Raw genomic sequence first — 24,616 nt, 5'->3', positions numbered from 1 at the left:
TCAATACAAAATAGAGCTTTGGACTCAAAAGGTATCTTTTTCGTATCAATAACATGCAATCACTGCATTACCTCAAGAAAATGCCATGTTAAATTGTACTGAAACACCACTGACTTAAAACTGATTTGAATTTAGGACATCACGTGCAATATTAACGCTGCTTTTGTCGTATGGTAATTTACGGTGTTCTTCAATTTTTAGCTTTAAAGGAAACTGTTTTCAGTGATCTGATTATCATTATCAACTGAGCTTTGTCAAAGTTACATCTCCCCGAGCGAAAATGTCAAAGTACTACAAAGTGTCAAAAGTTTTGGCTGTAAAGTCCATTGACGGCCGAAAAGAATACCGAGTGAGATGGAGCAGTTTCGGAAGTGCGGCTGATACAGAGAAAGCTGCACTACAATCATTCAGAGTGCTACCGTTACCAGTGGTCTGGAAATGGTGAAATCGGCACTGTGTCAAGCAAGTTAATACATACAGTGTAGGTAGTAAGCAAATTAAAGCAGGGCTATCCATTACATAGTAAATAAATAGCTATTTTAAAACTATGTAAAGATTCTACATAGTATTGACATAGATATTTAAATACTATTTAAATTTCAAATAGCTTTGGCATAGTTCCAAAATATGTTTAACATACCCTGAACTATGTAATCAATTATGTTACATAGTTACCACGTAGGCAGTCTGAAGCAATGCATAGCTTAAACATAGTTCGACATAGTGAAAAAATAGTGTCAACATAGGTTTGACATATGCCTGGTTCTACAAGGGCTCGTTCCAAATTCTATTTGACTTGTTCTTAATTGTCACAATATCTCTCCCTCTGAGCTATGGTTTTTATGGGCTCTAATTCATGTTAATTTTTCTTTCATAGAAAGAATCAACTTGTCCTGGATCAGTTCCAGTTCTGATGAAGAGTAGACGGTGAAGAAGACTCAACGTGCCAACATCAATAAAACACAAAACGGCTCCTTTAGGAGCCACCAAAACAAACAAAAGTCAATGACCAACATTTCTTCTTCCTCTTGATCCCTTCTTGACTGTGGCATATCATGTGGACTTTAATTTAAGAGCAGCCATTACGAGCTAATTTTTCCGAGAGAAAAATAACAAAAGAAATCAACATAATATACAGTAACACACAAACTACAATTCTGTTCAATATTTTGGAGGTTTCTTTTTCTGTTTTTGGTATTATATGCCCATTGTTATTATTTACAGACCTACAAGTATATATTAATGAAACTGTGTTTCAGTTTCACAAGTTTGGGATAGATAATGCATAAAATGTTACCATCTAAGCTTGTCCACTGGGTTTTAGATGGCCCATCTTCACATTGCACCTTGTAGAATTTGAAAGGCACTCCAATTCTCTCAAGCTTAGTTTCAAGGATTTCTTTTCGTTTTTTGTTGATTACAAGCTCAATAACCTTCAAAAAGAAATGCTTAAAATAAGATACACATAAAAGTTTAATTTCAAAAACGTGCAATGTGTGAAATAATGTAGACCGCATGAAAAGTTTTATCTTACCTGATGAAACAGTAGTCCCATTATCCTGAGAAATAGGGGTAGTGTGTAGATGATGACTTGTTCAAATGTGATTGGTAGCAATGGCCTTTGAATGGAGCCTTTTCTCTGTTCAGTTGTTTTTCCGCTGCTGTTACATTCACATTCCTCCAAAGTCCTTTCAATTGGCCAGTCTCTTACTGAAAATAAATCAAACATGGAAATGTTGATATATTATAACATTTTACACAAGCCAGCAAAATGTATTTCATTAACACTCTTGATGCATTCCTGATTTTACTGCCCATAGCTTAGAATGTGTAGTGCAAAAATTAAAAGTTTTAGTAAATTACAGCCAATTTCAGTGCAGTGTGTAGACCCACGTATTTTAAAACATCATTCCACTGTTGTTCATTTGCCCAAGTGCATTGGTAAACCATGTGGCTCCATGCCCCACTGGGGGCAATAAGGATTGATGACGATGCTTGGTAAACCATTCAGTTTGAAAACCCTTTGCTATAGAAAAAAGTTAAATTTGACCAAATTTATTGCCACTTTGGTGATCAACTTGGACAATTTTTTGAGGTTTGAGTGATGCTTTGAAAACCCCAGTAATTCTCCAACCTAAACCTGTTGGCATTCAGCATTGATAACTTACTTGTAAAATCACAGATTTGTGCCCTTGTACAATAGCACCATATGCAAAAAACCTTGCAGTGGCATCGTTTAATCCATAAACCATTCCTAGAAATTTCCAGTCGGAACAGCAGTACCTGGAAAATATAGGCCATTAATATTAGATTGTGTACCATTAAGACCCTTCCCTGCCAGTAGACAGTATTTCAAAAGAAATGTCTGAATTTTTTGGTCATAAATTGGGATTTTAGAAACCTTGTTCAGTGAACATCACAGGGAAACACTTCTGCGTTTTCTTTTTCTTTTTTCACTTAGTCCCTTAGGAAAGTTCGTCGTCTTGACTGTAACAGATACCATAGAATAACTCAATAATTTATTTACCATTTCACTGAGTAGTGTGTTCCAACAACTTCAATACCATTCTGTTCGAGTTCATCAACTCCAGTAAATACAGGTGAAAGACAGTTGTTCACTTCAAAATCGTCCTTTCTTGAAAAGATATTTAACAGAATTCAATACAAATATATTGTTTCTTTAGCATATTTGAATTAGCCTTTTTTCTAATATCCATTTAAAAAGCAAGGATTTAATATTTTTCTTGTAATAATTTGATTTAGCAACGTTGAGTTATGCACGAATCTATAAAAATCTGGTTTGTTCTGAACTGGTTCTCTTTATTATAAGCAAGAAACCAAAAATATTTTGAAGGAAGTGCTGATTAATATTAAAGGAAATTAATGTTACCATTATACAGGGGGTACCTATAGGCTCAATTTCCCATTTTTTTATTTGGTAAAGGAAATGTATGGGGAGAAAAGTGGGAAAAAAGTTGATGGGTAATGAATTCAAGATGGTGATGGTAGAAGATGGCTGGAATAGGAGAGTGAGTAAAAAGTAGAGAAATAGGAACGTTAGAGCTACGCAAGCGCAATGAGCCGACTTTGTCCCTCAAGGTTGACAGAGTGTTTTGAAAATATAATTTAAGTGGATTTAATCACACACAAACTTCTGTTTATTATTCAAATATATTTTTTTACACTCGCTGAAGACTTAATAATAAGACTGCTTTTGAAGTCACAAACAATATAAAATGGAAGTAAATTGTTCTACGCCATGCAACAAGTATACAGCTTTTCAATACTTTACAACTTTACAACCAGGTTTTGTCAGGTTTTGATTGCCCTGTTTGCCCATAGAATGGACAATCGTTAATGAGTGCAAGTGATAATGGAGTTTAAATAGGAGGTCTCTGAGTTCGATGCATTCTTCACAGGAATCAATTTAGGGCTTGCACTTTTGGATGTAGAATGCCTCAAATAATCTCAAGTTGACTGTATCCTTTTCTTGTGCGATTATTTTGACATCAACACTGGCTGTTTTGGTTGTTAGATGCCCCTTGACATGTAATGTGTTTTTTTACGGACGAGTTGTTGTTGTTCAGGTGTTCTTTAATGCGATCATGTAAAAATTATGTGGTGCTTTTGATGCAGAATTTGTTACATCTCCTGCAGGTGACTTGGTACACAGTATTTCTTCGTAGGCACAGCTTGGTGCTTGCGATAGGGCAGTTTGTTCTTATGCATGTGTTTTGAGTGTGGTTAGGAGGGCTTGTCTCAGCATGTAGGATTTGTGACCGACGCATACTGGGAGGCCTTCTCTGCAGAAGATTCTGGTGATTTTGTAATCAAATTGGTCCAAAATGAATGGTATTTTAAAGTACAACCATTCTGTGTTTGCAGTTTGCTGGTCACGTTGGTGATGGCGTTTAGTTTTTTCTATGATGTTTTCGGGATATTCCTTGATGCAAAGGAGGTTGTCAAATACGTGGTCATGTTTATTGGATGTTGTTTGGGTAGAGCATCTCTGTTGTCTACATCTTTGTTCATTACGGATAAAGTTAATTTTTGAGTTTCTAGGAAGGAAGAAGAACTCAGTTGTAGAACTCAAAGGAGCTTTTACTGTTTTCCGAGAGTGTAACTTTGAAGTGAAGTAGGGATAGGGGGAGGCCTTCTGATGAGGAGGTGGGTTTCTCAATCTCAAATTTCAGCCTAGGGTGTAGGTTGTTCATGGTGCAATAGAATTTGTCTGCCTTTTCTTCATTGGTTTTTTGGAAGTAGATATCATCTACGTATCTCTTGTATGGGCTGATGAGGTGTGAGGAGAGCGCAATGGAAGCAAAGCTTGAAAATCTACCTGGCTTAGCTGCTGGTCTGACTGAGTTACCACTGCTATTGTTGTGTTTGCAGTTGTTGTTGCTTGGGCTTCTTTGCTTGGGTTTTTTTTTTTATCTTGAGTGGTCTCACTTTGGGCATGTTGTGTTCCTTGGCTGCAACTGAAGATTTGGGTGACTTTGATGTTTTCAAAGTATGCTTGCGTTTTTTAGTTTTTGTAGGTACCTCTTTTTCACCAACTTCTTTAGGAAATTGAGTATTTTTCATTCTTCGCTTAGGTATTTCACCCTCTAAGAACTCTAACCACCATGCGTTGGCTTCCTCCAGCTGTTGGCTTTTCTTTCAGGCCAGATGATTTCTCAGTTGAACATCTGTAAACTTGTACTCCACCCTTGCAAAACCAGGAGGAACTGTAAATGGTGCTTGGCGAATATTGACGCATATTTCATATTTCAAGATGAGCCAGGACGTTAGCCTTGATCACTTCATTGACACTTCTCGATGTAGTAGCATGAGCGATTAGACCCAAACAGAAATTCATTTGATGGTTCAGCAAATATAACCACTTTCAATCCATCTTTTCCTCTTCTGTTTCAACATTCGTAGTCTGTACTTGTTCTTCTGGGGGAACAGTATTAACTACAAACACCATGGGTGTACTTTGATACATTTGTGTGGCTTGTGAGTTGATAGTTGCTGGAGCAGCCATTACAAGTTCTATAATGAGGAAACAACCAGGGAGCAGTACTCTTAAAATGTGTGCTACACGACGTCGCATAAATCAAAAAGTTAAAAAACTGTCTATTAAAAGTTCAACAAAAGAACTTGGATCAATCAAAAGGTAGTGACATTGGATGGATCAAAAGGTATGATTTCAATTAAATGATCAGTGAGAAAAGGGATGGGTAGTCACTATAGCTTATAATCATTTTTATTCTGTTACTATCAAAGGGAGGAAAATGTTGTGTGAAGGTATTGGAAGGATAATCCAGTTCAATTGCTCCAAGAAAAGAGAACACTACACATTGTTCATTTCCAAGTTCTTCACTTGAAGGGGGTGGAACGATATGTGTATAAACCCTAATTGTAAAAAGAAAGTGATCTGTGATTACACTTGAATGAAGACGCTTCCCTTCATGACCTTGGATTAGACCGAGAGAATGCGTTCAACAATGACTTCTCCATTTGTGGAAAATGTGCTAGGGATAAATTCTTCGATCAAAATCCTTACCAAGGTATTTGCTGTAATTATGATGAAACACAATTTGAAGAATGCTTGTGGAGAACAAGTAATTTTATTGTATATTTCCAAAAGAATGTATTGCACTCGGAGAACTTTTACTTTATTTTATGTCATTTTATCTTGAACTGCTTTATTTTTATTGTTACCGCTTTATCACTTATACTATTAGCTATTGTCCATATTATCGTATACTCCATCACCATATTTACACCCATTGTCCCTGATAGATTCTATCATTCGTGTCACCTACAACACTTTTATATTACACACTATGGAACATTTTCTTTCATTCCTTGATGATGCCGTAGAACGGTAAAAGCTTGGAATTAAAATACAGTACAGTAGCTCAAGGCCTCAATCGAATCTATATATTTGTCATACCTAGATTGTGGTGTAAAATTTAAAAAAATGTCCACTTTTAAAGTTGAGCAAATCTCATTGTCTACTTACTTGCTCTGTGACATCTAATGTTTCATCATTTTGTACTGTTTTGTGAGAAGCCAGCACACTACCCCTATGCAGGGTGAAATAGGGCGGAAAGGGTTCGTTTGCCCCGGCCCATTCGTAGACTTCCTGTAACATACAGAATAAAAACGGCTGTACAACATAAGGAACAAGGTGAATAACTTAGTCTCGTCATGAGGTTGCTCCTGTATAGAGTAGTCAACATCAGTAAAACTTAAATTGAACGTTTCCTTTAAAATGAATGTCGACACTCGAGACAATCGATTATTTTCACTTGTAAACATGTGCCACAAACTTCCACGTTATGTCAACTGTACAACTAATGCTGTGTTTAGACTTGAACGGTTTACCGAGGTACCAGAGTTTACTTACCTAGGTAAACATTTTCCGGGTGTAAACGCCAACTGATACTTTGGTAAATGCCGCAAAAGACAAAAGAAATTTAACCGAGGTAAAAGTTGTAATTACGCTGTGATCAGGCATGGTTACAGTTGGTAACCAAGGTCAAGATGACAGATATATCCGCTTGTGGGGGCGTAATATTTTACTTTCCGCGGTGAGCAGATTGCGCGATTGTCGACAAAGCGTTTCTTTTCCAGTTTTGACTCCCGGTTTTGACTAGGCAATCATGGCAGATAACGTGGAAAGATTGGATCGATCTTCTTACAGCGAACAATCCGTCACGTGAAAAAGAGCATTGTATTTTTCATTCTCGGTATTATTTACAACTTTCTTTAGACAAACTTCGATCCTATGTTGTACTGTGTAGTTATTGTCGATATATTTTGTTACCAGGGAGGATGCTACATATACAACGTATCCATGCATACTCTGGGTATGATCAAGCAGCTGAATTTTCACCGCAATATTATGGAATGAGGTCCTCGCCTATGAAAACGATGGCACATCAATTTGCTCCTGTTCCACTGCGGTGGGATCCTCGTCCAAGTTCGATTTCATGACGTTGATAATGCAGCGCTCGCGAATGTTGAAAGATCAACTTGAGTTATTTGAGCCGGTATAAACACTGGATGAATGTACCAAGGTTAAGTAACTTGACCTTAGTAACTGTTTACCTTGGTAAAAGCTCAAATGTAAACACAGCATAAGTCAATTTTAGTTACTGCAGCTTCTCATCTAGAAATGAGCTCCCATTTCAAATCTTTCCTGTGTCCCGTTTTGGAACCTAACACAAATCACATTTCCCAGCACTGGCTCTATGTTCACCCTTGCTCTCCTAGCAGACCTTACATCTTTCTCTTGAGTCTGCAAAATCGTTTCAGGATAAATAACTATTGTATTTACTGTAGCATATGGAATGTTGTTACAACTGAAGAAAACCGCTTTAAGGTCTATTTTATTTATTTTTTAACCTACCACAATGACTGAAACTAAGTAAGTGAATTGAAAGGAACCAATCGTGCAAACAGGAAGGCCAACATCAAATGCACAACAATCTTTATTCAAGAAAAACATCATTATCCTCTTTCTTTTTTTACTCCTCTTCTACCTTCTCTTTCTACTTCTCTTCTCCTTTGTTACTCTCGTTTGATTCTTTTTGTTGTGCTGTTTGTTTGAAAATGCAGTTATGAATATCAATGACATTTAATTTCTTCGTTGTCTGTTTTGGGAGCTACCTGAGGCAACTTGCCGGAACAGCAAAAAAAATTAACAACTTGTAAGTTCTCCAAAGACAATAGCTTCATGCTGATGTCAGTTTCTGCCGGTAATAAAAGCACATGCAGTTTTTGAAAATTTTATATCCTGTGACCTTCAGATAAAGGAAATTAAAAGCTGTAAAAATTGATGTAAATTTACTGAGTACCACAGTTCTTCATGTGAATTGTACTAAGTGCCTATTCAATATTATTTGTCACTTTAGGTAAATGTTTCATGAATGCATGCAGACACAGGACATCCAAGCTACATTGTAATCACACAATAGAATTCTTATGTAAATAGGTGAGTAGATAACTATTCATTAATTCACAGACCTTTTCTGCAAAATTGTTTAAGGACAAAAAGTATTAACTTAGTGTAGCATCTGGAATGGTGGTAGAAAGGAAAAACTGCTTGAAGGTCTATTTTATATATTTTAAACCTACCAAAATGATTGAAACTAAGTGGAGTGAAAGGCACCATTCGTGCAAACAGGGAGGCTAACATCAAATGCCCAACAAACAGTTTTTACAAAGTTACATGAAACGAAAAAGTTTATGTTCTTGAAACCAAAACACATCACCAAGTACTTAACATGCACTTTTCCAAATTTTTCCGTGAAATCATTCACTTGTCAATCTTGTTACCATCATGTTCTTCCGCTTGACTGCCCCTTTCTGTCTCTTTTTAAATTTATTTAATAAAACAGAATGTACAATGCTTACAGTAATTACAATACTAACAATTCTTGCATTACTACCAGCAAGTCTTGGTTTTCTTTACTCTGTCTTTCCTGAAAATCTGAAGTTTCTTCCTGTAAAATGGTAGTCAAAGCTCTTAGATTAATATCTTTTACTTTTTAGATCTGCTTTACAGTTTTAGCCCCGTTATGCAGGCATTATATCACTTAATATCATATAGTGTCATTATATCTCTGTTTCGCTGAGCCAAACAAACCAAACCAAACAATTGGACAGAGCTTGGATTTCAGTATTTAATTACGAACAATCTGTAGCTATGAAAATACTACAAAGTGTAAATGTTTAAGATGGAATGGTACCCTCAAATGTAGAAATTTTTGCATTAAGTTTCAACAAATTGTCTTTAATGTCATGTTATTAAGTTCAACGAGAGAAATTGTTTGACACCAATTATCACGTAAACAGTTACCATGGCAACTGTGCCACACCCTCAAAACCTTTGTTTTATATCCTCCATGCCAACAGCTATATCTCCTTACCAAAGAAACATTTGATTCTGAAATTTTCAGCGTATGTTTAACATACATAGACCTGTGATATGAACCTAAAACCTCATCAGCTTAAGCCTTTTTGCCCTTAATTTACAATGTGCAAGGGAATGTAATTAATTCTGGACCACACCTATTAACAACATTGGCCAAACAATGCATGACAAATTAAACGGCATGACTTCATTTAGGTTCATATCACAGAAGCACTATTGATTAAAGTCTACAGCAAAAATGAATGCCTTATGTTGAATACTTTTCCAAGGAGAAGTGTAAAGCCGAAGTACCTACAGTCAATATCTAATACACGAGAAAAAGAGAGTTAAAGTTTAAGTATAGTTTTTGCAAGCTATACCATAACTGTCAACTGCAGTAAAACACTAAAACTGTCTAGCAGCATAAGTAACTCCTTCTGTGTGTTGATTTTTGTCTTCCTTTCTCTTTTTCTTTCCTCTCAGTACCCTTCTTTGCTTCTTATTATGTTCTTGGTCTTTGTACACCGCCTTGTAAGTACGTTCTGCATCCAGGAATTGACATCCATCTTCAGTGTACTTCCCAGAAGGAATTTGAAGTGCTTCATACAGCTGTAAAACAGTTTGTGCACCCATATTAAAATGGGAAACAGCATCAAAGAGGCCAAATTCCAGCACATCTTTGCCAACAAACACTTCTTTGGGGACCCGTGGCCAGACCATGCCATTTAAAATTTCATTTCGGTTTTGTGTTTTTCCATGGAGACATTTCTGAAGGAGACCATCTTCGCTGAGTCTTTGGTAAACTGGCTAAACCTTAGCTATGACAGCCAGAGGAAGGCCAGGACCATGTTTATAGCTAGCCTTATCACGCTGGTACCCACACCAGCTGTCAGGTCCAATGGGACAGTAATCATGGAGTTTGCATGACTGATTGGAGGCACAATGGAATAGGCTTGCTAGGACCCCTTGCTTCATTCCCTCGAAGTTTCCTACATTGCTCCGAATTGCAATAACATAATAATTTTGCAATTTGTCTATCATTGCATCAGTTAATCTGCCTTTTCCTCCCAGCCCAGGTGTTTCCTTCTTCAACTTCCTCAACGCTGTTCCAACTCTCTTTTGCACATGTCCAATACACTCCTGTTTGGTCACTTCAATTCCAGCATCTGAATAAACATCTTTAACTTGCTTGTGACTTTTACTGTCACCATCTCCATAGAGTTCTGAATATCTCAGTTTGTGAGTTTCTATTGAACGTCTAAATATGCGCTTAGTCCCTTCAGGCTCCATGGCTGGTGCAGATCCTTGGAAGTTTGCAGTGCAGTTGTTGTGATCTGCTCTCCACAACTGGTACTCCACACTGTCCTTATCAAGGTGAGAATGGAGTTGACACTGCTTACAGGCTTTTGACATAGCCTCTACATCTAAAACCTTGCCACTGTCGATGGAAATCACAGCAACACATCCATTTTGCGAGGAAAATCCACGCTTCTGCCAAGTGCCATCACATGACACAGGACAGTTGACTATGTCATTATTTTCGGCATTCTGTGCACTTCTAATTTCAGCAGCAGCATCTGACACTCTTTTGCAATTGTTTTGATTGTTTTAGTTATGGTGTTGCTACTCTTTTTGAATGGCTTTGCCGCTGAGGGTGGTGGCATGTTCATTAGAGTGCAAAATTTCTTGGCACCTCCATGCCCTTTTCCCAGCGATCTCATTGTATAAACAAGGCGTCTATTTACCTCAAAGCTCTGCGTCTGCTTCCTTGATGAGTGGAACTCACTTCTCCAGCCACAGTTTTCGCAAAAAATCTGCAGACAGGGGGCACAACCACTTGTTTTGAAGCGATTCTCGGTTAGTGTCAAACTGAAAGATTCACAATCAGCACACTGCAGCGACGAAAACACACTGCTAAGAATCTCCATATCCACCAACCTATATCCGGTAATGGAGGAATCCTTGACTCCATCCTTGCTGGATTCTTTCCCCTTTTGCTCATCGGCAGACTCTGGGAAGAGCTTTTCAGCCTTTTTGGAAGACACTGAGGCAATATCTTCTGTATCTTCTGGTATCCCGTTAGCGTCGGTCGAAGTACATGGTTCTTTGCTCACCACACTCTCGGCTGTCTTTCTGCTCGATTTTGTGAACTGATTGCCCAAAAATTTTTGTTTTGGACGTCTTACAGCATGTTGCTTTGGCATTACGCAAAATAAGAACGATTTTGACCTAAACAATTTCTAAAATGAGCAAATTTCTGATCATCTGCGAGAGATATAAACGGCTGATGACAATGGAGGACTCAACAAAACAAGCTTTCCGCTCCAGGCTTTCACGGAAAAGCTTCCCCTCCTCATGTATGCTAGCACAGAATGTCCCAATCTATAATGGAGTTGATATCAGTCAGAAAAACCGCACTTTTCTTTTGTTTTCGGCCGTTATCGTCAATAAACAAGCTGTAAACAAAGTGGTTGCCCATAGCAAACAAACAGTGTGCCTTAGAAACCTTTAAAAAAAGTAGTGAAGGTCTACTCTTTGTGCAAAAAAATATCTTTCATAGTGATCAGCAATGATTCAAGGTATGAAAACTCACTAAAAACTTTTTTCACAATTTCACCAAATTTGACGAAAATTAGGGTACCATTCCACCTTAAGGTTAAAAAACAAAGGAGAAATCTTGTAAGGCTGCAGGCAAAATGCAAAATAACGAGTTACAGTTGTCCTAGGTTGTCCACATAAAAATAACCTTAGAAACAAGCGTACATTGTCTCCGAACATCTTGAGCCTACATTGAACTTACAAAAGCATTCGAACCTTACCATTTGACCACAGGGCCAAAATGGACTTTAGCAATCACGTTTTTTCTTAAGGTTAAACACTAATCTGAAAACGTCTGTAACAAAATAAATCAACTTGGTTAAGGTAATGTCACATTCCCCCCCGCAATGGCGAAATCCCATTCTATTCAGGAAATTTAGCATGATGAATCTTGCAAATGTTGGTGGCTGGACGTGTGTATGTTCCTGATGCAGTCTTAACGTGCATGTTTTGCACCAAACCATCTTCTCCTGGAAAGACTTGAAGAATTCTTCTCACTTTCCATGTTCCATGCACAGCATTGGTGTCTGCCACAATAACGATGTCGTTGGCTGCTACATTTTGTCTCTCAGCATGCCATTTCTTCCTAGGTACAAGATGTGGTAGAACATCTGTAGCCCATACTTTCCAAAATGAATGCACTATCCCAAAAATTCAAATGGATGGTGGGGGGTTCTCTGTTTGATGAAGTTGGCCTGGGGGAACTGTATTGGATGCTCTTCCTAGTAAGATGTCATTAGGGCACAGGTATGGACTGTCATCCGGATCATTTGATATTCTGCCAATGGGGCACTGATTGACCAAATTTACAACTTCGAGAAGACAGGTGTAGGGCTCAAATGGTGTAAGCATGGTATCTCCAATGGCTTTCTCAAGTGATTTCTTTACGGTTTTCACCATGGCCTCTGAACATCCATTCTGGAGTGGGGCGCCAGGTGTTGTGAATTTCCACTTCATAGCTCGGTTGGCACAGTATTCTTTAAGGTGGTTGTTGTCCCATCTCTCTATCGTCAGACACAATTCTTGTTCTGTTCCCACCATTTGTGAACCATTGTGGGATAGGGGAAGCTTGGGATAACCACGGTATGAGAAGAACCTTCTCAAGACCTACAGAAATTCCATAGTGGTGAGATCAACGATAAACTCACAATGAACTGGTCTTGTGTTGAGGCACATGAATATTACTCCATAGTGTTTCGCCATTTTGTTTCTGCCAACTTTGACTTTCACAGGCTTGAAGTAATCGCATGACATATACAGGAAAGGAGGGGTGTACAGCTGTAGGTAGCAACTGAGTAAGTTTGCCATTAACTGAATTTCCACTATTGCTTCCATCTCTGCAGGAGGTACATCGGTGCTTAAGAGTGTGTTCATGGGTGCACCAGGCAGGTCTGCTGCATGCCATCTCACCGATTTCAATGAAACTTAGCCAGTATAAAGGGTTTACCCAAAAACTCAGAAAGACACATTGGTTTTGGTTTAGGATCTTTTGAGGAGAGGTAGGTCAACCCCCCTGGTTTTACTAGATTTTTGCCAAGAAAATTGCCTCACTATAGGCAAAATGTATGAAGCTCTCAGAAAAACTGTATTCAACCGATTGCTACCAAGTTTTGTACACACATTGGTAAAAGTGACAGTCTATTTGATCAGCTGCTTGTCAATCAATGGACATAAACATGTGACTGTGTTTTTAGACCTTCAAATATTTGATGATATTGAGCTCAAATATCTCCCCTTGCCAAAAAGGTATGACATTAAGTTTAATGTCCCTTTGTCCATCGATAATTTATCTTTAAGAAAACAGTTAAAGCATCTTTGGGCACTGCCATATTTTTGCTTCGGATGCCACTTGAAAGCTGCACCTAAAACAAGCTTACTTAACCTTATTCATCATACAATGCTGGCAAAATTGGCCACTAAAGAAAATAAATCGACATTTACAAGCTCATTTAACAAGAAAACTGCACCAGAAGGGAAAGTAAGGCTAAAAGGTTTTGAGATTTTGAGAAGAAATTGAATTTTAGAGATACATGTTACCAAAATATCGATAGCAAAATCGCAGTGTTTGTGATTTGGCATTTGTTATTTTGAGATTTGCTCGCAAAATCAGCTGCTGGCTGTTGAAAACAATTTTTTATCTTGTTCCATTTTACTCCTCGCAAGGGTTGGGACTGCTCTTGTCGCGCTCGTTTGCTGAAGCATGTTTAGTAAGTTAAGCAAACACCATGAGCAAACAACTTTCTGGTGTAAATAAGGCCACTAGCGTGACGTTTATTTTTCTCAAATATCCTATCTTAAAATAACAAGCATTTGATGATACCTTCAGCAAAGGTGGGGCAGGAAAACCCGCCACATGGACAATCAACTCACAAGGTATTTGGCTGGAACAGGGGAGGTGGAGGGAAACCTGAAAGTTCTGTTAAGCCTGGCGTTGCCGTTGAATGGCGTGGAGGCCGAAATTAACAGTGCACGTGATCTAAGTAATATCAGTGCGCCCGCCCACTTTCATCTGATTGGAGGTTCCTAAGTGATCTGCCATTCCTGCTCCACCCAAATAACCTTGACGTCTATTACCAACAGTCAAGAAAATGGCTCGATATAAAATGACATTATATGTGCTGCATATAATGTTTATTTTAGTTGTTCATTCAACTGTTCATTCAACTATTCATTCAAAAAAATTAAGCAAACTTTATTGAGCACTTTTCCATACAAACTTGAATCTTACATGTATCTGGTAAAAAATTCAGAAATTCTGTTGTTCCTTAAGTTTTCGGTAATTATAATAGTAATAATAATATCAAAATAATAATAATAATAATAATTTATTATCATCATCGTCATATCATATATGTCATGATATCATGGTTACTACAACTAATGCTAATACTACTACTTCAACTATTCATTCAACTGTTTATTATCATGAGGTCATGCTGCTTATTATACCCTGAGGAGATTTCAGGGTCACATGCCGAGTTCTTGTTGACAAGTACATTCCTGCTAGTGTGCAGCAACAGAAATTTGCACAGGCTAAAAAGGACATTACGAAGAAATCTTCCTCATGGCTAAAAACAGAAATGCAGTTCTAACAAATTTCCAAAAAATATTGTTATTATTTAAAGTTACCCTGTGTAGGCTCCTTCACTAGAGAAACACAGAAAAGGCTACGCAAACTCATTCAGTGCTATTGTACTAACATTGAAATTAAGTTAGCTTTTTCTTCTTTTAAAGTTGGTAGTATGTTTACTGTTAAGGATCCTGTTCCTCTTGATCTCCATTCACACGCTGTCTACAAGTTTTTGTGTGCAGGATGTAGTGGCTGTTACAGAGGTGAGACTAGCTGAAATCTCTCGACACGTATTCATGAGCACCTGAGCATGGACAGGAACTCGCATGTATATCAGCATTTGCAGCAATCCCAGGCATGTCGGTGTTTAGCTAATAAGAACTGCTTTTCCATTGTGGATTGTGCACCCAAGAAACCACAACTTATGTTGAAGGAAGCAATGCACATCAAATGAGAAAATCCCACTTTAAATAAGCAGCTGAAACATGCTGACTTAACTCTCTCGTTCTGATATTGTTCTTTATGTACATAAATTTATTTAGTACCGGGTTATTTTATATTTTTTGTTCATAACATTTTGTGATATAATCATTGTAATTACTTTTATTACGAAACGTTTTGTTTTGGCATCTTGTTCATTGATTTTTGTTTAGTAAAAGTGAAAGAAACGACAAATATCTTGAAAACTGTAGAGAATACCTCTGAAATATATGCCAACAAAGAGGGGTGCTCTGTGGCAAGAGTGTGATAGTAAATCTAAAGTGTCACAAAAAGCTGTGTCTGTTCAGATTCCCTTTGCAGTACGGAAAAACTCTGCTGTTCGAAAGACTTGAAATTTGAATTCTGAATTAAAAATGTCTACCATCCTAAGAGATGAAAAAAATTTTGCAAGCGGAGAGCAGAAGTTGTTTGAACAGCTCAATATTTTTCTAAACAGATGAACCCAGCTGTTTGAATGGCATTCCTATCAATGTTGAACGCATGCCAAACAGCAAGCAAACAATTTTTAGCGGTTCGAACAGATACCCGTTGGTGTATGTTTTCGTGTGAGAAGCCAAAATAACAAAGATATTAAAATCGAAGATTTACAGTTTAGTATTTGACTGTTTATTCAAAAATGAACAGCGTGACCGCCTCAGCATGACATGAAAAGATTTGACATGAAATTTCATCATCACCTGGGTCATCATTGGAATACATGAGGATGAGATAAAAGGTGGTCTCAATAATCACCATTTAATTGTCTTTTCGAATATGAACAACAATATAATCTTTGATACGCATATAGAGGTTGAAGAAAAAGTAATGACAACATGATAGTGAAGTACTGATGCTAAAAAGCCAAAATACTTACTTTGTCCTCCACCATTAAAGTGTACTAATTGCCACAGATTGTTGTCATTCAGGTCTTCATCTGGAATGATGATCAGATGAAAGGTGTTCTAAGTAAGCATCATTTGTCTTTTTGTAAATGGTTGTTTTAGAAATTCAATGAAGCTTTGTAGACATCTAATTGGCATTTAGCATTGATCAATAGTTTACCTAGGTGTGACATTGCTGGAGAAATAACTAGCAAACATAATTCTAAAGATGGAAATAAAACATCTTGAAAATATAGATTTTTGACACATGTACCGGAGTTTAAGAAAAAGTAATAACTTACAGTACTCTTTTGCCATGGATTGAGGGGAAGAGTCCGTAGACAAGACAAGAGCACAGTTGTTAAGTGGGTATGACAGAACATGTGATTGTCAATGGAGGTTACAAATGAACAGTGACATATGTTTTTTGATGATTATAGATACGAATTGTACACAAGGATGTTGTGAAAGCTAAATACTTAGTTTGTACTTGATAACTTTGCACTGAACTGTTGCCAACTGTAGTGTGATGTAGAAGGAAGATAAGATGAAAGGTGATCTTATAATATTTCCATTCATATTGGAAAGGACAAATAGTGATCAAATCACTATTTGTCTTTTGGAAGATGGATAAAAATATAATCTTTGATACGCATATGGAGGTTGAAGAGAAAGTAATTATTTACACTAAACTTCGTTGACTAGATAAGAGGTAGTACCTGCAAACAAGATGAGAGCAAAATACTGATGCTATGAATTAAGCCAAAATATTTACTTTGTCCTTGATGAGCACTGAAGATTTGACATGAAATTTCGTGATCACCTATGTCATCATCTGAACTTAAAACTTCTGGGGGTGGTCAACCATGTCTTGGATGGGAGGGGGTCAAAAGTTTATGACTTCAATGAGCAGATCTTCACAAGACAATTTTCATGGCAAAAATTCATAGAAATCTATCAAATATTCACAAAGTTATGACCTTGTGTGCCAATTTGCACTCTTAGGGGTAAAGGGTTAACTCGACCGACAACTCAAAATTAACTGTAATACCTCTTGAGTGTGGCCTTTGTTTTGAACACCAGTCCGCAATTAATATCTTGACACTTGAAGTAGCCTAGGCTGTTCCTCATGTCTTGAGATGAAGTATCTTGCAATCGTACAGCATGTTTGGTTATCTTGTGCCTTAAGAAGTAAAAATAATAATAATAATAATAATAATAATAATAAAAAAAACATTTTAAAAGTTACATACTGAACAGTAAATTCGCTGCTGGGTGGTTTAGAAGCATGAGCCGAAATGTTGTATTAAAGCTGGAACAGTCAAGAGTTGGTCTCCATCCTCTTAAATTACATAGATTTATAAAATTCTGAGAAGACACTGTATCCTTGGATCCTCCTACTGGGAACCTTTCGCTTGGTAAACATTTTACACTGCCCATACAGTACTCTCTATATATCTATGTATGCTTATTTGGATGTCTCAATACTTACCTCACATGCCATGAATCTCCCTGGTATCTTTGACCACAGATTCTGCACAAATAACCTTCTCTCTGGTTCCTGTCGAGGCGCTTTACTTGCTCTATGATCTCATCTGATTCTTTAACATCAAACACAAATTCCCTGAGAAACTCTGTAACCATATTATGTAGCCAGTCACATCGTGCAAGTTTGTCCAGACTCTTGTCAGGTAGTTGGACCTTTGTGGGATCATCTAAGATTATAATGAAATTATGAAATTATGAAGTAAATCAGATCCATTACACATGATATTACCATATTTTTTTGGAGATAAGTAGATAATAGAGAAACAATTATCACATAACTTGTGTTTGTCAATCTTATCAGAAAAATAAACAACAACAAACAATATTAATACTTAGACTAAGTAATTCAAGATTATTTGGACAAATAATATGAACAACAACAGTACTGATTATATCACCATGTTAACACTGTGCTGTTCTTTCAAACTCAGATGTACTGTTTGGTTCCAGTAGGCCTCTATACCCTTCGCATGAAAGGTTATTATCTTTAATGCTTCCCTTCAACACCTCTAGAAATTCTTAATAATAAAAATTTCTTTTTTCCCCTGTTAATGAACATGAACAACAAACATCATTCATGGAGTACTCAGTTCATTCCAGTATTACAGTAAAGGTACAATACAAATATAGATAGGCACACCTTCCATGCTTTGCATACCACAAAAAACCATAAATGCTGCAATCACATGCCCCTCAATTTCTCGTTCATGAAACTCCTTGTAGGAATTATAATCATCTGCTCCTTTCCTGGCAGTTGTTTTCCCAGTTCTGTTGATGGTGGCATGGGTAGTACCAATCTCTGCCGCAGATTCATCTTTCAGGAATATTTTGTTTTCAATCTAAAGTGAGCAACCAAAAAGCACCAAATTTAAGTATAGTCAATAATTTATAACCACTTAAAAGTTTTTGGCATAATTTCTTCACAGAAATATAGGAATCCTGAAAATACCCTCTTTCTTTTTAAAATTTGATGTGAACTTTCATATTAATCGTCCATTTGTTTCATTTAAAAATCCAGACAAGAAAATTAACTCTCTCCAATTATCTCACGCATAAGATGATGATGATGACAATACATCTGATAATAACATAAAGGGTGAATGACAGATTTTTACCTTGTATAAATTGACCTTGGCATGTCAGTCTGCATGAGTGGGATCCAACCCCTCTAGTCTATCGAACTGATCATCACCATCTTGAAACACCCACTGAACATTCCTAGCCCTTTCCTCAGTTAACTGGTCACCATCCAAAAAGATTGGTTGAAGAGTCATCTTCCTATCACCTTGGGTCAGTTGTGGCACATACTTTTCTTGGACAGACATCAAGTACTGTGCCATCTCACCAGGAATATTTGTATTGTAGAATTCCAAACCAAGGAAACACTTCAAATTTATTGAGAATAAACAACTAAATTAACATAATTATGTATTCCACAACTAATAACTACTTCTTTCATCTAGTGACTACCTGTGAACTGAGACACCAGTTGCAACTGCTGTAGGCTACCTACTACATCAATTATTTTTCAATTGTTTAAGTCATGGGTGGCTTCATTTTTACCTTTAAACTTTGCTGAATGAATTTTTGCAATGTATAAAATTTATAAAGTTATCAATCGTTTTTGTTGTGAAGTGTAAGGTTGATAAACTGGACAAGGTAATGGATTAAGCTGGTAAAATACTGGGTAAATAAAATGGTAAGGTTCTAAAAAAACATTCTTGTCCTATTTTACAAATAATTCTTACCACATCAGACTTTCTGGCCATTTCGTTGCTATATTGGTGAGGAATATGGTGAATGACTACATCCCTGAACATTGTAAAAGCTGGTAGAAACTTTACAACCATTCGTGTAACCAAGACAACAAAATCACTCTCCACAGCAAGCTTACTTTCTACACTTGGTAGTAATTCCGAAAGTTCTAGATCTGCAATCTTGAACTGGCCTTTTGTAGGGAATGCGGATGGGCCTGAGCTGGGGTCTGGTATAACCCTATCGCGAATAGCCAAGTGATGTGTCCAATGAATTGACTGATTCCGGAACTTACTGGTCTGGATTCTAGCTGAGAGACTGAAGTCAAGATTGTCAGCAACAATTCTGTCAATGAAATAAAACAAAATAAATAAATCACTTAATTTAAGAGTTGAAGTGGTTTAGCACTGCTGTGGACACTGAAAAAAGCAAAGAAATATTGTAAATTAAACAGAAACTTGACAAAAATCCCAACTGGCAGGAGGCAGACCAGTTGGCTATTTACTTCAGCAAGTGAAGAAGCCTAAGCTGTGTGTTACACTGTAATAAAAAATGACAAACATTTGAGAGCACGAGGGAAATGTAGAAAACACGAGCCGCAGGCAAGTGTTTTCTGCATTTCTCAAGTGTTCTTGAATGTCCAGAGTGTTTTATCACAGTGTAATACTCGGCTAAGGCATCTTCACTTGCTTTATGATATAGGCAAAAAAATAAAATAAAACGCCCTTTGTCTATGTTTTATACTATGATAAAACATGGGTTTTTGACCAATCAGAGTGCGTGCAGATAAGATAAGATAGGATAAGATAAAACAATTTTATTTCATGTCAAATTACACAGAGGGTGGTCTCCCAGTCCCCCGAGTCAGAGGCTCATGATAAAGGGTCCTATCTATATCATAAAAGAAATTCTAATAGAGTATAGAGTAAGAATTGCTCTCTGAAAAGAACAAGGATGGGGGTGACTAGGTTTTTCAGATCGATGGATTTGGCCTTAATAAGCACACGGTTGTGGATTTTTGCGGGGAATAAACATTTAAAGAAAAGCAGAAAATTCAAGTCATCAGTTTTACCTGTAAGACACTGGCTCTTCCTTGAGCAGCTGACACTTAGCCTCTTTAAGATCTGCTTTGCTGATGTTGCTTGTGTCACAACCAGCCAGCAGTAATTTCTGCTTGGCTGGACTGGAGTGTACGCGTTCAATTCCTCGCAAGGTTTGGTGTAGCTTAATAGTGTGAGTAAGAGGATTATGAATTCTGTGACTGATGTGTAACGCACGTACGCCGGCGAGGTACACTTTAATCGATTGTGGTTTTAAACGGTCAGCTAAGAAGGCCACAAACAAAGAGAGTGTTTCTTCGGATGCGGGAACGGCAGTGAAGCCATGTCTGTCGCAGAATGTGAGGTACTGGCGTTGCGTGGAACTGTATGTGCGATGGGTATTTTCAGCTAACCCTTTATGGAAGTAGTGGTCAGCCCTCATTTGAAGGCGGCCAAGTTCAGCGGAAGGACTGGCGTAGGCAGGAGGTCTGCGTCAGGCACCAACTTGCGAAAGCGTTGGACCTGTAATCAAGACAAGGCATCAGAAGCAGAATTTAGTATCCCAGGGATGTGCACAGCCTTCAATACAATGTTAAACTTGGCGCAGATGAAGAAAACATAACGGACGAGGGACATAATGTGGCGACATTTGCTGGAACTGGAGGTCAGAATGCGCACGACTGATTGATTGTCACAATGAAACAAAAGACTTTGTGAGGTTAGGGAGGGGGCCCAGACTGTCATGGCCATGGTGATGGCATAAAGTTCTTTGTACGTTATGGAGCGACGACTGGGGATACCGACTTCATTAAAGGTTGCACAGAGCCAAGTGGTGCCAAATAAGGCTCCAAAGGACTCGGCACAGGCATCAGTAAACAGGTGTAGGCACGCGTTGCTGAGCCACTGTTCATCATAGAACAAACTGCGACCATTCCAATCAGAGAGAAATGACAGCCACCATTCGACGTCTTTGAAGAACCGCTTAGTAAGATGGATATGATGGCTCGGGTGGGATCCTTTGGACAAAAGTTCGATCATTCAACGAAGAAACGTTCTACCTGGTCTGCATACGGAGCAGATGAAGTTGAGTTTCCCAATGAGGGACTGGAGCTGTCTCTTTGTGCAGGAGGCTTTGGTTTGCCACATTCGAAGTAAGTTGAGAGTCTTGTCCAGACGGGTCTGTGAGATGCGTGCCTCTTGAGCAATGCTATCGAGTTCGATACCCAGTAATTCTAGGGTAGTGCATGGCACAACAGTCTTGGCAGGATTTGAATTGAAGCCGAGATCTGCACAGGTACTGAGCATGAGATCTAAGTTGGTTTGGCAGAGGGGGTCTGGGGCAGGGGGGCCACAGGTCCAGAAGTCGTCCAGGTAGTTCCAAACGGGGCTGGCCCCATGGTCGCGCATGGTGAACGATAAGATATCCACGTACTTGAGGAAGAGCGCGGGCGAGCTGCGCAATCCGAAAGGCAAAAAGGCATCGACAAAGTAAGCAGTGGTGAGTGTGCCATTAATGTCAATTTGCCGTGTGGAGCCAAGGAGCTCCCAGTCTTCGCGACGCACTAAAATGTGACGAAAGGCATCAGATAAATCAAGTTTACTCATTAATGCGCCTTTTCCATGGAGTTTAAGTTGTGCAATCGCGTGGTCAAGTGTGTCGTAGGTACAGGAAAACAGTTCTTTGGGAATGCCATTGTTGACAGAGTGAGCGGCGGGCCATGATAGATCGTGAATTATGCGCCATTTCATAGGCATTGAGCGCTTTTTAGGAATAGCGCCCATCGGCGATCCGACAAAGTTACCAAAGGGCGGTGTAAGAAAAGGACCAATCTTACGATTAAGACAAAGTTCGCGTTCCAGCTCTCTCGCCACCGCCTCGGGGTTTGTTGATGCTGATAAATGGTTATCATAGATCTGACTGTAAAGGTTTCTGGAGAAACCGATGTTTACTCCAGAACGAATGTCGTGTAATAAATCATTTGCAAGCGTTTGATCAGGGTAACGTGATAAGCAGTCCGTCCAGGTATCAAGATTGAAGGGTGAATTAATGTCCGGTAACGTATTTACAATCGGCCAGAGAGTGCTCCCCCCGGCAAGCCTTGCAAACGTGGGCGTGCTTGCACTCAGTTCCTTGTTGGCAAGAATTGCGCTGAAACAAGTTGCAGCCTTCTTTGCCGTTGCTTGTGAACCACTTGTCGTATTTCCAGGCGTAATTTTGCTGGCTTGCGTCTGGGCGCGGGCGCAAGCTAATTTTCTTCGCGCCTTGATTTTCCTCCAACGCGGTTTTCGCACGAAAAAGGCAATCACGCACCAAATGATTCGGGGATTTACAACGCTGACAAGAGACGCCTTCTCTCCTGACGGCGGACGAGTCGAGAATTGTTGTGTACAACGTCGTGTCAACGGTGTCGAAGCGTGCAGAGGTATTTAGAGTTTGGCTGAGACGAAATTGGACATCGTAATTGTAAACGGCGCTCCACACGAATTTCCTGTTCGCTTTTTGAATCACGTCACGGTAGCGGGCGAGTTCCTTGTAACGAAGTGGTGAGACATCCATCACGAGCGCCTCGTAAATGTTCCACGCCTCGAGCCACGAGTCGAACGATTCGATAGTTACGTTCTGGGTCGCGCTTGCTTTCCGATCGCCGGTTCCAGAGATAACATCGCCACATGTGTCGGGCTTAACTTTGAGGCGGGGAAGGAGATCGAGAAAATCAACATAAGCGCCAGCTTTTACGGCTTTAAGTACGGTACCTGCAATTGGTTGGCCAGAGCCACTGTGTGAGCCAGATGGAGGTTGCTGTGTCATCTGGATGGGGGAGTTGTTGTCTTTGTTGTCGGCGCGAGCGGACGGTTCGTGTGTTGAGGCACCGCCCCCAATTCTATCCTTGGTTGTTAGTTCGGTTACCGTGTCACGTAGTGTTTGCTGCTCGAGCTGCAAGGCTTCCACTTGGCTCGACAAAGCTCGTCTGGCTTGGAGGAAGGCGTCCTGCTTATCGCCAGAATCAGGAGCGAGTTGTTTCTCCTCTTCAACGGGCGACTCCTCCATGGTGCCGTTGCTATCAGGATCTCGTTCTTCGGGTCCTTCGCAGTGTTTTCCCATTGCTGCAAAATCGTGCTTATCTTTCGGTGTTCTGCAACTGGGGCATTTATTTTTGCGTTTGGATTTGCTTTTCGAAGACATTGCGTTGAAACGAACCGGTACAAGTCGAAGAGAGCAAACAGCTAAACGATCGAACTTAACAGCGATAAGCGAGTGTACAATGTGATATGATGCTAGCACGTGCCGGCTACATTAAACTATATTAACCATATTAACATCACTAATAAATGTTGCTCTCCAGAGATGACTTAGAGACATCTATAATATCATCCAGTAATTGCTGGCCAAGAATTTCCTCAATCAGCGACAACGTGCCATTCCTCTCTTCAATCGCCTTTTTCCATAGCAATACTTTTGAATCATAATTTCTTCCCACCTCGACTTGATCACGAACAACTTGCCCGTGTGAGATGCAAATTCCAAGCCGATTTAGATGCGTGAAATCGGCCACTTTTGCCCCACTGTGGACAAGAACGGTGGAAACTCGCTTTACATGAGCAGACATTCGTGGATTTTGCAGGCGTGCAATTGCAGAAGTTGCTAATGCCAGGGAATTTATGCTCTTGTCAAATTTCTCATCAGACGGATCGATGCATGTGGCCCCTGTAATGCACGTGTACCATAAAGGGCAAAAGACCTTTATTTCGTGCACCAATTTGCGAATAGAGAAGCATGCAAGTTCTGACAGAGTACTGAATTTTAGCGTGCTCTCGCTATGAGTGTACTCGGTCATTTCACGAGCCAAGTGTTTGGCGAGCGACGACAAGAGTTCCTTCTTGAATTCCTCGTGCACAAACATCACGTTCACGACTGGCTTCCAGTTTCGGTTGCAGATATTTTTTACGATGTTAGCCGTTGCGGCATCTGGTGTTGAACGAAAGGAGTACGTGTCATCACCAGTTGGAATAACAATTTTCACTGCCGGTTTCTTGACTTCCTGCGTGGACCTGAGTTCAGAAATTTCTTGCCGGGTTGCATTTGCAAAACTATGAGAAATGGATCGTCTGGCCGTTGATGCTTTCCTTGGCTCTAATTCAAGTTTTGAAAATCCATCCTCCTTCGGTGAGTCGGTCCTGCCAATTTTTCCAGAATTCGCTGAATGAGGCGAACCAGACATTCGCTTAAAACGTCCCGCTGCAATAGGAGAACAAGTCATGGCAATGGGATGCTCTTGCGGGACAAGAAATCCACTCTTCAGATACCTCATAAGTTCTGAAGCATTCCGAATTTTAG

At 39.1% G+C, this 24,616-nt stretch overlaps 2 protein-coding genes, 1 long non-coding RNA gene and 1 pseudogene across 3 annotated transcripts in view; 1 reads left to right on the top strand and 3 right to left on the bottom strand.

Annotated features, from left to right (window-relative positions):
- LOC149115145 (uncharacterized) overlaps positions 1-3,040 on the top strand; it is a 71,337-nt gene extending 68,297 nt beyond the window's left edge. The window contains exon 3 of the long non-coding RNA XR_016205996.1: positions 878-3,040. This is a non-coding gene — a long non-coding RNA (uncharacterized LOC149115145). The remainder of the gene's footprint in view (positions 1-877) is intronic.
- A 5,948-nt stretch (positions 3,041-8,988) lies between these two features.
- Positions 8,989-11,112, bottom strand: LOC149115144 (uncharacterized; annotated as a pseudogene).
- A 1,048-nt stretch (positions 11,113-12,160) lies between these two features.
- On the bottom strand, positions 12,161-12,547 carry LOC149115143 (uncharacterized). Its single transcript, XM_089284712.1, has one exon. It carries the CDS (start codon positions 12,545-12,547, stop codon positions 12,161-12,163), a length of 387 nt encoding a protein of 128 aa, XP_089140838.1.
- Positions 12,548-21,318: 8,771 nt separating this feature from the next.
- On the bottom strand, positions 21,319-23,464 carry LOC149115142 (uncharacterized). The gene is made up of 2 exons (XM_089285645.1): positions 22,790-23,464; positions 21,319-22,707 (listed from the first exon to the last, which is right to left on the bottom strand). Exons 1-2 carry the CDS (start codon positions 23,462-23,464, stop codon positions 21,319-21,321), a joined length of 2,064 nt encoding a protein of 687 aa, XP_089141771.1.
- Between the last annotated feature and the right edge of the window lie 1,152 nt (positions 23,465-24,616).

Source organism: Orbicella faveolata, unplaced genomic scaffold (assembly GCF_042242905.1).
Source record: "Orbicella faveolata isolate gen_17 unplaced genomic scaffold, um_ofav_v1 contig_13, whole genome shotgun sequence".
NCBI lineage: Eukaryota > Metazoa > Cnidaria > Anthozoa > Scleractinia > Merulinidae > Orbicella > Orbicella faveolata.
This window is presented reverse-complemented; position numbering and strand designations above follow the sequence as displayed.

What these genes read in the sequence shown, in the direction of transcription:
- LOC149115143 (XM_089284712.1), bottom strand. Translation starts at nt 12,547, where the DNA reads ATGGTGGGAACAGAACAAGAATTGTGTCTGACGATAGAGAGATGGGAC.
- LOC149115142 (XM_089285645.1), bottom strand. Translation starts at nt 23,464, where the DNA reads ATGTCTTCGAAAAGCAAATCCAAACGCAAAAATAAATGCCCCAGTTGC. An exon ending in AACTCGCCCGCTACCGTGAC is followed by an intron (nt 22,708 to 22,789) that starts GTGATTCAAAAA and finishes GCCAAACTCTAA; the next exon opens with ATACCTCTGCACGCTTCGAC.